We start from the raw sequence: 14,821 nt of genomic DNA, 5'->3' as shown, positions 1-14,821 counted from the left end.
GCTAATATGATAATAGTTTTCTTAAATTGCTTGATGAAATCTTTTAGGCTATCTAATAAAAGGTATCATAATTTATATCATTAAAAACTGCTCCTTTTAATAATTTTTCTTTGAATTGCTAATAACATTTTTATGCTTATGTAATCATGTGCTATAGGTAATTATGTTAACATTAATAAAATGAATTTATAGAATAGAAATTAATTCCCTCTGCAAAGAGACAAGGGCAGATAAATTGAGTATTTATTATGATTGCTATATGCCACAGTAATGGGTGATTGTGGAAAGGAGAAATACAACTTAAAAGATTTGTTTCACCGAGATGTATATGTAGTAAATGCTGAGTGAGCAGGATAGCTTGCTATATATAAATGGATATATGTGTATAGAGATAGAGAACTGTAGTTATGTGATTAATTAGAAATTGGTATACTTTTTATTTAATACAATTAATCTAAAACTCTAATAAAACTAGCTAATATTGCTTAGACACTTCCCTTCACATGCTCTTAAATTGGCCAGTAACTGATAAGAAATATCTCTGCAAAAAGAATATGTAATAATGCAGAATAGTTACCATGTTAAAGTTACCAATACTTTATTGGGCATTTATCAAAAGTTCTGTTATTGAGTGTTTGTATAATTGTGAGTGGGAGGAATTGTGGCATTTTGTTCTAACTTGTCTTAGAAACAAATTCTGAGCTTAAAAGAAAAACATGTCCTTGTACTGGCTAAAAATGCTTTGAGAAAGTAATACCTAATGAATTTTATATAATTGTTCTTAAACATAATTTTAAACTATTGATTTTATAATTCTCAGCTGCTCTGGTATTACCAATAACTGCATACTAGATAGTGATAGGAAGGATCAATGCTATAGATTATTTAGATTCAGTAGGTATAGTCATTATAAAATTAATTAAATACTACTATCCCTATGTGTATTTTCTTTCTGGTTTACCCTATATCAGTTGCTGACACACAGCTTCATTTTAGAAATGTCATTCAGGACCCTATTTGAATCAAATTATATAGCTTACTTTGATATTACAGATTACTTTAATAAATAATAAGATATTCTAAGTAAGGATGAATTTTACTTTTGCCATAGTATATATCTAGGAGAAGTTGACTTGTATCTTCTCAGAATATTTTCAGTAGTATTAGTGATGACTGACAAGTTTTATGACATCTGTTATGTTTCCTATAGTGTATTAAATTTATATCATCATCTTTTATAGGAATTTTTCAAAATTGATAAATAGCTTGAATTTTTACGTTTCCCTTTTAAATTTGCTCATGGATTTTAAATATGTATTGATATGTTGAGTTGTTTTGTATTACAATGATTTATGTACTTTCCCCTTGTATTTTAAGATTAAAATTTTGCTTTCAAAGCATGTTTGAAATGATACGGAGAATTATTGCTTATACTATAACTGTAATAGCAAAATTTATAGTAGTGTAGTTATTCTAATTATGGCAGTGTTTGATTTTAATTGGTCCAAGTATCAGAGGTTTAAAGTGCTATCCATAGTCAGTATAGATTAGTTATTTTATTTTAGAAGTATAATGGTAAATAAAAGGGAAGTTAAAATAAAAAAACATAGTCAAAGTTTGAAAGCTGGAAGCCATTCTGAAGATCACATACATTAACCTTTTGGGGAAAGAGGACAGTGATAGTAGAACTGCCCTTTTCCTAGACCATTGCTGTTACTGAAGAAATCTGAGCAATTTAAGGCTTCACTTCAGTAAGCTGATACACTGTATTGCAGACTGGAAACTATTTACATGTGAATACTTATATTAATTTTTACCAGGGACTAGAATACCTAGCACTTTCAAGCAAATATGATAGAAAGCAAAAGGACTTAACAACAACCTATTATGTTTTAAAAATACTATAATTATAGTTGTACCAAAGTGATAAGTGATGTAAATAGACAAAGCTTTTGTGCCCCACCTCCCACCCTGAAATAATATATCTTAGTGCACATTTGATTTGTGGGAAATTATGTTCAGTTCCAAAATAAACACTTGTTTATTACTACACAGTAATAGGATTTTTTGAGTGGAAGAAATGAGGGAAGTGGGAAAAAAATAATTATATTACTGAATATTGTAACTGTTAAGTGCTTACATTTCCCCCACAATATTGTCTTGTACTGTATGATTTTTCAGCATTTAAGAAGCGGTTTTGTTCTTTATAGCTGAACCAATAACGTTTCCATCTGGAGGAGGCAAGTCATTTATTATGGGTTCTGATGATGTTTTGTTAAGTGTACTGGGCCTTGGAGACCTTGCAGACTTGACGGTAACAAATGATGCAGACTATAGTTATGATGTAAGTGCAGTTTTATTTTTAATTTTTTAATGATTTAATAGAAGGCTCCTTATTTTTTGGAAACACTTATAAAACAGAATTAATGTCAAGGTGCATGGAAAAGATAAGTTTAAGTGTGACATTGTGTTTATTTGAAGTGACATGTAGTTTTTTTCTTATAACTACTTTCTTTGTGGTGTTTAAATTTTTTCTTAGGTATTGTGGTGGATTAGTTAGGAGTTTGGGGTGATTGATTACCTTAAAATATTGGTTGATAAATATCTACCTGAGTAGTCAACTCTCAATTACCTACTCAAATTAAGCCATATTTTGCTGTTAAGAGAAAAATAGGTAACCTGAATCACTTATTTGCCTTCAGGATAATTCTTAAAAAGCACGTTTTATTGTTGAACTTTTTTTTTAAAGGATAATGTTAGAGTTAGTTTGTCATTTCCTGAATATTTAGTCCTTCACTTGAGGGATGGGGAGAGGATGGAGAGGACGTGGGAAGGACAGTGTTAGAGGTGAAACTAGTCTTGGGTTAAATTTTTTATAGACAATAAACACTCAATCGAGAGTTAACTATACTTGCTTAGATTTTGTATTAGTGTATTTGCAGTTTTTCAGCAAATTAATTTTTTTCCTTTCATAACAAAGTCCTTTTTTCTACATTTTATATTTACGTTAGCATGCTTTTTTAGAGACATCAGCCTTGGTGGGCTGGATTATTCTCATTAATACTTTTAAAGTATATAAGCAACTAAATTCCAATAAACTTTTGACTACTTTAGAAGTGGTTTCACAGCCTGTCTTTACAGATGGAGAAATGAAGGTAAAAAGATTAACCTCTTATCAATATCAATAAAGTGTCTTTAGTTCAGACTTTTGGAAAGTACTTTAACTTGATGCCTTGAAAAATATCACATGCTGATTTTCTAAATGACAGCTGTATTGTTAATGTTGTACCCTTGGATTTTTAGTAGTAATTTATATAATTTTTATTGTTTTCATGTAAAGTATTGCAGCATGGTAGTTGTTTTGTTTTTGTTCTCATTTGATGTTTAATAGGACTTTGGGTTTACCCTGATGATTAGGTAAAACAGATTAAGGGACTCATTTGATCTAAGTATTTGAAAGCTAATGAAATTATTCTTCTTAGTTCTTATTAAATGATAAAGATTTGTTATAAAGTTTTTAAGGTATACTAAATTTCCACTGGACATTTTATTTTAGCAAAGCAGTTTTGAATATATGTTTTAAACACTCCAAAACAAACAAAAATTCCACATGCCTATCAGTTAACTACTTTTACCACTAAATATTGCACTCTTTCTTTTTAGTTGCCTGCCAATAAAGATGCCTTTCGAAAGACATGGAATCCCAAGTATACACTACGTAGCCATTTTGATGGAGTACGGGCATTAGCTTTTCATCCTGTAGAACCTGTGCTGGTTACTGCCTCTGAGGACCATACTCTGAAACTATGGAACTTGCAAAAAACAGTTCCTGCCAAAAAGCAAGTATTTTAATGTTAGCCTATTCTTTTTCCTTCCAAATTTGCTAATTATAAATAATTATTATTCTTTATGGTCCCATATCTTTTATGTACTCATTTGATCTTTCCTAATGACCCTTGTATATCAACCAATGATTTACCATTATTTATCTTCTCCCCCCCCACCCTTTTTTTCCCCTTCTTTTAGGAGTGCCTCTTTAGATGTAGAGCCTATCTACACATTTAGGGCCCACATGTAAGTTTTATTGAATTAGGACTTAATTAACAACCATAGTTATTGTTAATTATTATTTATCAATTGTAAAACCTTATAATTTTCTCATAATGTTTGTTTTATGTTAGGAAAGACATACTGAACAATATTTCATTTGATTAATAATTGTATTAGTGAGAATATAGTCAGTACTGTTCAAATGTACATGTTTACCTAAACAGTTTTAGATACCACATAAATTTAGAGAGAGGTTGGGGGGATGCAGATGTGAGTTTCTTCTTAGGCTTTATAAGTAATTTCTTTCCTCTTTTCCTATAATAGTGGTCCTGTTCTATCATTAGCTATTAGTTCTAATGGAGAACAGTGTTTTAGTGGTGGTATTGATGCAACTATCCAGTGGTGGAATATGCCTAGTCCTAATGTGGATCCATATGATACATATGGTAAGTAAAAGTCTCAAGATGTCTTTTTTTTTTTCTTTTTTTTTGTGGTATGCGGGCCTTTCACTGTTGTGGCCTCTCCCATTGCGGAGCACAGGCTCCGGACGCGCAGACTCTGGCCATGGCTCACGGGCCCAGCCGCTCTGCGGCATGTGGGATCTTCCCGGACCGGGGCACGAACCCGTGTCCCCTGCATCGGCAGGCGGACTCTCAACCACTGCGCTACCAGGGAAGGCTTCAAGATGTCTTTTTTAAAGTGAATGGGGCTGACAAAAATAATCACCTCAAATATTATAAGATTATTTAAATATGTATTAGTCTCTTCATTTAGTCCTTCCATTTACTAGTAATGTGCTTTTATTAAAGAGAAAAATTAAGAAATATCATGCCATGAATATTTTAGCCTGCAAGTTGGTACTTCCTCTGTGGTGTTCAAAAATTAAAAACTGTATTAATTCAAACATTAATTTCAGTACTAGTTACAGAAAGGAGAATAAAATTTAATATAGGGAATAATTTTTAAAACTTAAATACTTTATGTAGTTCAAAAAATATTTAGTGGGAGACGACAAACAAATTAGGGACATAAGGGAATATAAATCTGTCAACTTGAGGGACAAAAAATTCCTTAATTAAAAAAAAAAACTTTTATTCCCAAATGCCACTTCTAGAATCTGGCTAACAAATACCTGCACATGTATTCAAATATATTTACAAGGGCATTGTTTGTAATTATAAAAAATTAAAACAAAATGAACGTTTATTAGTATGAGAATGGTTAAATAGTTGTCTACTTAATGGTTGGTTCATTTAAAAAGAATTTAAAGGACTTCCCTGGTGGTCCAGTGTTGAAGACTCTGCACTCCCAATGCTGGGGGCCTGGGTTTGATCCCTGGTCAGGGAACTAGATCCCACATGCCACAACTAAGAGTTCACATGCCACAACTAAAGATCCCACTCGCTGCAACAAAGATCCTGTGTGCCGCAACCAGCACAGCCAAATAAATGTTAATATTTTTTCAAAAAAGAATTTAAGAGCTCTTTGGTCTATTTATTTAACACACACTTGGTGCCTGAATTTGCCAGATGTCAAGCATACAGCAAATAAGAATTAGTCTGATAGAAAAAATTAGACTTTAAACACAAACAAGGGGATGGATAGTTACAAATTGTGGTAAGTGGTATGAAGATACAGTACTATGAGAGAGAGTAACAGCCAAAGTCTTCTTTAGATATAGTCTAAAATAATCACATTCAAGCCAAAATCTGAAGAACAAAGTTAACTTTTAGTAAAGAGTTTTAAGCCAGGAAGCAATTTGGAAATTTAGGGTTTAAAAAGATAACTCTGCCTGTTGCAAGGAGAATAGATTGGGGGTGGGAAGAGTGGAGAAAGGAATACCAATGTGAAGTTGTAAAGTTGTAACATAGTGATCTGGTAGACTAGGTGAGAGATGATGTTGCCAAGATTAGAGTGGGTAGTAGAGCAGTTGGAGAGAAATAGATTTAAGACATACTGGGGAGATAGGGTAGAACAGACAGAATCTATTGATAAATTGGGTTGAGTGGATATAGTGATGGATGTGTGACTCTTGTTTATTTTTTAACAGCTTTATTGAAGTATAATTCACATATGATAAGATTCACCCTTTTGAAGTGCACAGTTCAGTAGTTTTTACCATATTCACAGGGTTGTGCAGTCATTACCACTATCTAATTCAGAACTTTTTCATTACCACACCTGCATTTTTGACATGAGCAACTGAGTGTACGATGGTAGCATATTGAATGGGAACAGAACAGGTGTGAGAAGATAAAGGATGCTGAGTTTGGGGTTTTATGCCTGTTAAGAGATGGCAATATCAAGTAGGTACCATCAGTGCCAAGATGAGAATGGGTGGCATTACATAGGGAGAATGTGTTGTATAGGATAGGAAGAGAAGGCAAAATCCTGAGGAGCTTTGACATGGCAGATGGGGTGGCTAGAGCAAGAGAGCCAACCAAAAAAACTAAGAAGGCATGGCCTGTGAGGTAGGAGGGTGTCCAGGAAAATGTGGAATCATGCAAGCATACCATTTTGAGAAGAAATGGTATGCACTTTCAAATGTTGCTTAGAGGTCTAATAATATAAAGATAGGAAGGTTCTTTTTTATAAGTAACAAATAGATGTCCAGGTTTGGGCCAGACAGAGGTTGGATGTTGGGGCTAAGACCAAAAGGTAAAGGGACCTCTGGATGACCTTTCAAGGTACACTCTATGGATGAAAAGGCACTGTGATGAGAAGAAGGGAAAGGAGGAAGGAAGGAAGGGAAATGTTATTAAATTTGATAGAATAGACTTTGTCATTGGTGATTTTAGCAAGGGTTGTTTTGGTGTGGTGATGGTATTGGAGTGATTTAGAGAGTAAATGGGAGGTAAGAAAGCACATTTACTCAATATGGTTTTCTATTATTTGGTGGAAGGGTGGTATAAGGTTTGTTTATTAGGTTGAGAGATTTTGGAGCATATTCGTTTGCTGTGGTAATGATCCCAGGGAGGAGGATAATCTGTGTAGTAGAAAAACTAAACATGAAAGCAAGTTAGTGTGTTGAATGGAATCCAGAATACCTGGTGGAATTAGCCTTTTGAGGGAAGGAGGATAATTCCTTAGTTGTATCTGGAAACACGGAGAAGATGGTTTTAGATACAAGTAGATTTATAGGTTGGGTGACAGAAAGGTAGGGGAAAAGTTTCTATTTCAACTCTGTATTTCCCCAGTGAAGTATGAGAGAGAATCATTCATGAGTAAGGGAGGTTACGAACTGTGAGTATTGCAGAGATGATGAGAAATATCTGTGGAAAGTGGGAATTTAGTAGAGAAACAGGATTGTAGGACAAATGATGTTCAATGTTATTAGCCCCCATTGTCTATCAGATGTGGATAAGTAAAATGTAGTATATCCATACACTGGAATATTATTTGGCAATAAAAGGAAATGAAGCACTGATACATGCTACAACGTGGATGAACCTTGAAAACATTACGCTAAGTGAAAGAAGTCACAAAAAGCTATTTGTGTAAAATGTCCAGAATAGGCAAATTTATAGAAGCAAAGTAGAATAATGGTTGCCTAGGGCTGCAGAAAGGCAGAGAGGAAGATTGGGGGGAAATAGCTAACAAGCAATGAAGGTGTCCTAATGTTGATGTGGTGATGATTGCACAACTTGTTGAATATACTAAAAACCATTTAACTGACACTTTAAATTGGTGGTTTCTATGGCATGGGAGTTACATCTCCATAATGCTGTTTTTGTTTGGTTTTTTTAAGTGTGTGTTCCTTTTAGAAAATTGCAAAAATATAGGAAAGTATTGGAAAGGGAAATAAAAATAACCCATAACTCCACAACATAGAGATGGCTATGTGCACTTCGGTTTATCTTATTATGACCGTATGTGTAGTCTTTATACTTAATTATGTAGTAAGTTATCTTTATATACAAAAGCATTTTTTTAAAACTTCTTTCAGCTAACTTTTATTTGTTTCTTTTGTTACAGAGCCAAATGTTCTAGCTGGCACTTTAGTTGCTCATACAGATGCTGTCTGGGGTCTTGCTTATAGTGGCATAAAAAATCAATTACTGTCATGTTCAGCAGATGGCACTGTTAGATTATGGAATCCACAAGAAAAATTGCCATGTATTTGCACTTACAATGGAGACAAGGGTGAGTAAATTTTGCCTCTTTGAAAAAAGTTAATTTTTTAAAAATTTGGAAGATAAAAAAGACAAAGTAGTTGATTTTCTATTTCCTGACTGCTTAAAGAGATAATTGAAAAAAATTTATAAAGCTGTGATAATCTTTTTTATTCCTAGTCATTTTTTTTATAAATAAGAAAGGTGCTTTGCAAGTATATCCTGTAGCTCAGTGCTTTTTTTGACCATTTTCAGGACATGTCCTATGTGAAGAATAGAATTATTTGTATGTGACAGTAGAGTAGACAAACGAGGCTACTTACAGGAACAGCAGGAGGCCCTCCACCAACTCCATCCAAGTGGCTGCTTACAAAGATTGAAGGGATCACAGTCTCAAGCATACCTATAAACCACATATGAGCACACTGGTTGAGAAGTCTAGCCATAATCATTGAAATAGCACCCTTAACTGGGAAGTGCAAACTGAGTTACACAAGTAATTTTTTTAAATCATACCTTTTATTTTTACTAAAAATAATTTTTTGTTTTAAAACATTTTAGATGAACACTTATGCTTAATTTTGTTGGGTCTCTAGATACCTTAGTGATTCTACTAATTTTTGAATTGCCTAAATAAGCTTTTGAGGTGAAAATTCATTTAGATAATTTGTTTCTTGCTTCATCCAGGTAATTAATTGCTTACTCCAGATTTCACGTAGTCGTGCATTGATCTGGACAGTTGAATTTAATATGTTAAAGAGCAAAATTGCTGCTTGGGACACTTTAGGATAGTACTGCATCAGTGCATTCCAAAGTCCAAACCTTCATTTTCACAGATCCAAAAATTTGACTTGTATTAGCTATTTGATAAGGCTTACCAGTCTCAGACAGGTGAACAGTCTCCCAAGACAGTGATGTGAGAATGCTATTTTATCATTTTACAGGAAGAAATAAAATTGCAAGTGGGCCAGTAAACTAACCTAGGGTTTTTTTCCTCTCTCAGAAGAAAATACATAGGAGAACAATAACTTTTGTATATATCTACTCTTACTTTAAGAGCCTTCTAGCTATATTTTTCTTATAATGTTATAAAAACTCCTAATAATTGAGGAAAAGTTACCCATTATATCTTACCATCCTAACATAATTGCTTTCTTTTTCATTATTAACATTATTTCAAGAATATTCAAATTCCTTTTTCTTACTAGAAAATCAGAGATTTCTAAATTATTGTGTTTACACTGTGTCTCTTTGTACTCCTTTCAGAGCATGGAATACCTACATCGGTTGACTTTATAGGCTGTGATCCAGCTCATATGGTGACTTCTTTCAACACTGGTAGTACAGTAATTTATGATCTAGAAACATCACAGTCATTGGTGATGCTTTCATCACAGATAGATTCTGGTAAGTTTTCTGGTAAGGTTGGAACCTTAAAAAGGATTATTTCACAATAGTTGGGTAACCTTTCAATTTTTATATTTTGACTGTATTTAGGATGGAAAAATAATTACTTTCACTGTATACTTATTATTTCTGCTGTTTCCTCAAATTATGCTTAAAAGCTTGGGTGAATATGTGGGGACAGAGAGTGAGTAGAGCAATGTAAAGGTAAAAGAAAGCAAGTGAAATAATTAAGTTTTTAATGAAGATACATGTGAAAGTAGAGAAAATATAATGAACCAAATGAACTCATCATCCAGCTCCATTAATTATGTGTAAATGGCCAAGGTTGTAAGTATAGGATGTGTATGTATTTTACAGTTTATTCAAATAGGGATCCAAATAAGGCCCATGCATTGTGATTGGTTGGTAAGTCTCTCAGGTCTCTTTTCATCTGTAGGTTCCCCCTCCATCTCTTTTATTTCCCTTGCATTTTTTAATTGAAGAAATTAGGTACTTTGTCCTATAGTTTCCCATAGTTTGGATTTTGCCAGTTACGTCCTTGTGGTATCATTTAATGCGCTCCTCTATTCACTTTATTTCCTGTAAATTGTTTGTGGATCTAGAGGCTTATTCAAATTCAGGTTCAATGTTTTTATTTGTCTTCATTTTAAAGTTTATAAGTGTTTTTCGCAAGATTATTTCATAGTAATCTGCACTTTTTTCAGAAGTAAATATTGTCTGGTTTATCTTTTTCTTATGTTTCCATTCATTGCTTGGGTCCATTAATTCATTAACTGCTGAAAAATTATTTTCTAATTTTGTCATTTCTTCTCCATTATTAGCTAGAATGCTTCTATAAAAAGGAACACCTCTCATCAGTAATTTGGTTACCTGGAGTTAGTAGTTATAAAGGAAAAGCAAGATAAATGATTGCTTTAAAATGATGAGGTAGTTCCCTAGCATCCTCCAAAGGTGACCAGTGAGTCTTTTGGGTATTGCTTGGTTTTATTATCATTATAATCTTTCTTGGATATAAATGTATTTTATGTATTTCAGTCTGTTGCAGGTATTATCTTTATTGCTACTCCGATTATTTCATCTTTGGCCAGTGAGAGCTTATTCAGCTTGGCTTCTGAGTCCTCCTTTTGACATGACCCTGTTAGTTGTTGATGGTTTTCTTGCCTTCTGAGATGACAAGGTGTTCTAGGTTCATCTTGTTCACTTTGCACCCCAGATCTGAAATCAGCCATTTCTCTAAGGAGCCATGGTTTCTTTTAGTGGAAAATGGCATTTAGAGACTACAAGATAGGTGCTGTGCTATTGAGTCAGTCCCCATGGCTTTCATGTCTCTTGAGTTGGTCATTGGTTTAGACTTTTTCAGTGGACAGAGCTAGAAATACATTTTTAATAAAGAAAAAGACTGATAAATTTATACAAATACTTCCAATTCTAATTCAGATTTATCTCATTGATTTCATATCTTTATCTCATTTTAACAATGTTGAAACTTGGTTCTCAGCAAAATCATCATAATTTCTTGTTTGATTTATCTCACAGTACAGATACAGCCATCTCAGAATAATAATAGCAACACCACCAACAGTATCATTACTGATAATAGGGTATAGTCTACTAGTGTCGGACAGTCTAATTACTGTGCTTTAAAAAGTCACTTGAAGTAGTTCATTTCTTTGTGCTTATACTGCCGATTGGATATATGGTTAAGTTCATTTAATTTTATCGTTAAGTTTCATTTGTTTGATTTTTCATGACTGCTCTTTTAAAAGTCATTTTATAATTATAGAAAACATTTAAATGGTTCAATGGTCAAATCTCAAACCACATTATACCCAAAGTGTCTTTTCAACCCAAGTCCCCTTCTTCCTCTTACATAGATTATTTTTTTCAATGTGTTTAAGTTCAGTTAAGAGTTCTTGTATACATGTAGAATGATTGATTTACTTAGTCTAATAAATGTTGACAATATTTTCCCTTTTTTTTTAATTATTTATCTATTTGGCTGCCTCGGGTCTTAGTTGCGGCACGTGGGATCTTTTCATTGCAGCGCACAGGCTCTTCCTTGCAGCACGCAGGCTTAGTTGCCTCATGGCATGTGGGATCTTAGTTCCCTGAGCAGGGATCGAACCCATGTCCCCTGCGTTGGGAGGCGGATTCTTAACCACTGGACCACCAGGGAAGTCCCTTCCCATTTGTTTTGATCTCTCTCTTTTCTTCCTCATCACTAATCTAATCAAAAATTAAGAACTTGGTAGTAAAGAAAAGGTCTCATTCCTAAGAACATTAATTCCAGTTCTCTGTTTTTTTGTCAGTGTGGGTGGGATGTGGGTGGTTCTTGCAAACATCTAATTATCACTTATGAATTTTTTCTTTATTAATTGCCTCCAATTCTTTTATGGGCTATTTATTAAAAGCAATGATTTGTAGGTCTTTTAAAAATTCTAAACCACCTATATTGACAGTCTAAATTAAAATACTTCAAACTTTGGGGCTTCCCTGGTGGCGCAGTGGTTGAGAGTCCACCTGCCAATGCAGGGGACACGGGTTCGTGCCCCGGTCCGGGAAGATCCCACATGCTGCGGAGCGGCTGGGCCCATGAGCCATGGCCGTTGAGCCTGCGCGTCCGGAGCCTGTGCTCCGCAGCGGCAGAGGCCACAACAGTGAGAGGCCCGCGTACCGCAAAAAAAACAATAAATAAAATAATAAAATACTTCTAACTTTTTTCTAAACTTGAGCCTAGTACTATCCATTTATATTATAGGGCATGCTAGCTTACACGTATTGTAAGAAATTGTATCTCTCTAGAGCTCTAGTTTTATTTCTTAGATTTTTTGTTTTATGTATAAAAGCTTTAGTTGTTAGTGATTCTTATTTTTTGGTAAGACTAAAAAGGCCATCATTTAACTTCTGATTGAAGTATTTGTTGTTTTTTTTTTAATTGAAATATAGTTGACGGACAGTATTAAGTCAGGTGTACTACATATTATTTGACATTTGCGTACATTATGAAATGATCACCACAATAAATCTAATAACCATCTTTCCTCGTACAAATTTATTGAAACATTATCGACCATATTCCTTATGCTGTATATTACATCACCATGGCTTATTTATTTTATAACTGGAGGTTTGTACCTCATAATCCCCTTCACCTCTTCCCCTGCCACTCCCTCCCCTTCCCTCTGGTAACCACCTATTTCTTTTCTGTGTCTGTGAACCTGTTTTTATTTTATATTGTCTTGTTTGTACTTTTTTTAGATTTCACATTACATTGATGGTTTGAATTTTGGTGTATTATTATTCTTTATTTTTCAGGTTTACAATCCAGTAATCACATTAACAGAGTAGTAAGTCATCCCACACTTCCTGTTACAATAACTGCTCATGAAGATAGACACATCAAATTTTTTGACAATAAAACGGGTAAGTAGGTTATCTTATTTTCTATATAAGATATTGACTTCTTGGCTTCAAAATTGCCAAGTTAAACTGATTTAACTCAAATTTTTGCTTTACTTAATGTAGCACACTTATAATGTGTTAATTTTTATCCTTAAGTATATATAATACCTTGCTTACCTCTTATGATTTCTTCATTTCATGACAGTTATAAACCCTTTCATTTGAATTTTTTTTCTTTATATTCTGTTGTGAATTAGTATAGCAGAAAAGATCTCTTTCTAGTATTTGGCATTTCAAATATGTCCTTAAAATTATTTCTCAGTGGATGAATTGATGATACAGTGTCAATTGTTTATTGTCATCTTTCCTCTATTTCTTTTTTTTTTTTTTTTTTTTAATTTATTTTGCGGTATGTGGGCCTCTCACTGTTGTGGCCTCTCCTGTTGCGGAGCACAGGCTCCGGACGCGCAGGCTCACGGGCCCAGCCGCTCCACGGCATGTGGGATCTTCCCGAACCGGGGCACGAACCCGTGTCCCCTGCATTGGCAGGCGGACTCTCAACCACTGTGCCACCAGGGAAGCCCTCCTCTATTTCTTGTTGTAAGGAAAACATACCAATTATATAGAAAAATCAAATTTTAATTTGGCCATAGAATTGTTTGTTTAAGGGCCTCTGTCTCATCTGTTATTACCTAGAATACTACATAAAGTACTGTTTGCTCTCTTTCAGGAAAAGTCTGATAGCTAAGAGAGGCTTCTTTGAGGAGCTAAAATGATTAGAGGGATATTGAAGGACTTCAAATAAGAAACTTAAATGTTAATTGCAACATTTTTGCAGGACAACAAATTATCAAGCAAGACAGCAAATTAGAACTACAGATTTCTCTTTGAAGGTTGTATAGGACATGGTCATAATTTTTAGTCTTTACAGTCTTACATAAATATCTTTGCTCAAATAACACTTTTCATGGACAGAGGTTCCTTTTAACTCAGTAGGACAAGTTGAGAAGAGAATGGATATTCACAGGTCTATATATTGCACAGGAAAGAAGATTCATATTCATGTGAATGTTCTCAGTTAACACCTTATCAAATCAATTCTTTAAACATTTTTATGAAACCTAAACATCTTCCACTGCTGCAAGAGCAAAGAGATAATTTCCTTTACTGTATTTCTAAAAAGATTCCTTTCATTAATTATTGAAGATTTATATTTGTAAGGGGAGGTTCAGGAATTTTAGTAGTTATATTAAAAGCAAAAAGTGAGTCTCTAGAGCTGTTTTACTGGCACAAATCAGAAATAAGGAGCCTATAGCCTTTTAAATTGTTTACAAATTCTACCAATTAATTCTTGGTGTTAACCAGCTAGTACCTTATTTGTAATGTGAAGATAATTGAAGCAACAGGCTCTAAACAATGGAAAATCTCTCTCTCTCATTTTCTGTGTCTCATACACGCAGATACACACACCTACAACACTTGAGTTAAATTAAACTGTAAATTGAGTTGAGATGTATTGTTTTAAAGTCTTCTTTGAAAAGTGGTAATTTATTTAAATGTGATAAACTAGAATATCCCGATAACTGGTGTTGATGGTTAGCTAAGTTGTTAATAATAGGGTATTATTCTATCAAATTAATAGTAAGTTTCTTGAATTTTTTTTTAAAATAAATTTATTTATTTATTTATTGCTGCGTTGGGTCTTTGTTGCTGCACGGGCTTTCTCTAGTTGCGGCGAGCGGGGGCTACTCTTTGTTGCGGTGCGTGGGCTTCTCATCGCGGTGGCTTCTGTTGTTGCAGAGCACGGGCTCTAGGGTGCACAGGCTTCAGTAGTTGTGGCACGCAGGTTC

General features: G+C 34.0%; 1 protein-coding gene across 7 annotated transcripts in view; it reads left to right on the top strand.

The window, feature by feature from the left end:
• Nucleotides 1–14,821, top strand: part of STRN3 (striatin 3) — a 114,074-nt gene that overhangs the window by 93,706 nt on the left and 5,547 nt on the right. For all 7 annotated transcript variants that reach the window (XM_033409924.2, XM_033409925.2, XM_004282138.3 and 4 more), the window contains 7 exons: nt 2,211–2,344; nt 3,664–3,839; nt 4,027–4,074; nt 4,375–4,496; nt 8,026–8,193; nt 9,429–9,569; nt 12,885–12,992. In XM_033409924.2, coding sequence (XP_033265815.1) covers nt 2,211–2,344; nt 3,664–3,839; nt 4,027–4,074; nt 4,375–4,496; nt 8,026–8,193; nt 9,429–9,569; nt 12,885–12,992 — 897 coding nt within the window. The remainder of the gene's footprint in view (nt 1–2,210; nt 2,345–3,663; nt 3,840–4,026; nt 4,075–4,374; nt 4,497–8,025; nt 8,194–9,428; nt 9,570–12,884; nt 12,993–14,821) is intronic.

Source organism: Orcinus orca, chromosome 2 (assembly GCF_937001465.1).
Source record: "Orcinus orca chromosome 2, mOrcOrc1.1, whole genome shotgun sequence".
In the NCBI taxonomy this organism is placed as follows: Eukaryota; Metazoa; Chordata; class Mammalia; order Artiodactyla; family Delphinidae; genus Orcinus; species Orcinus orca.
Note: the sequence above shows the minus strand (reverse complement) of the source record. Positions and strands in the feature narration are given on the sequence as shown.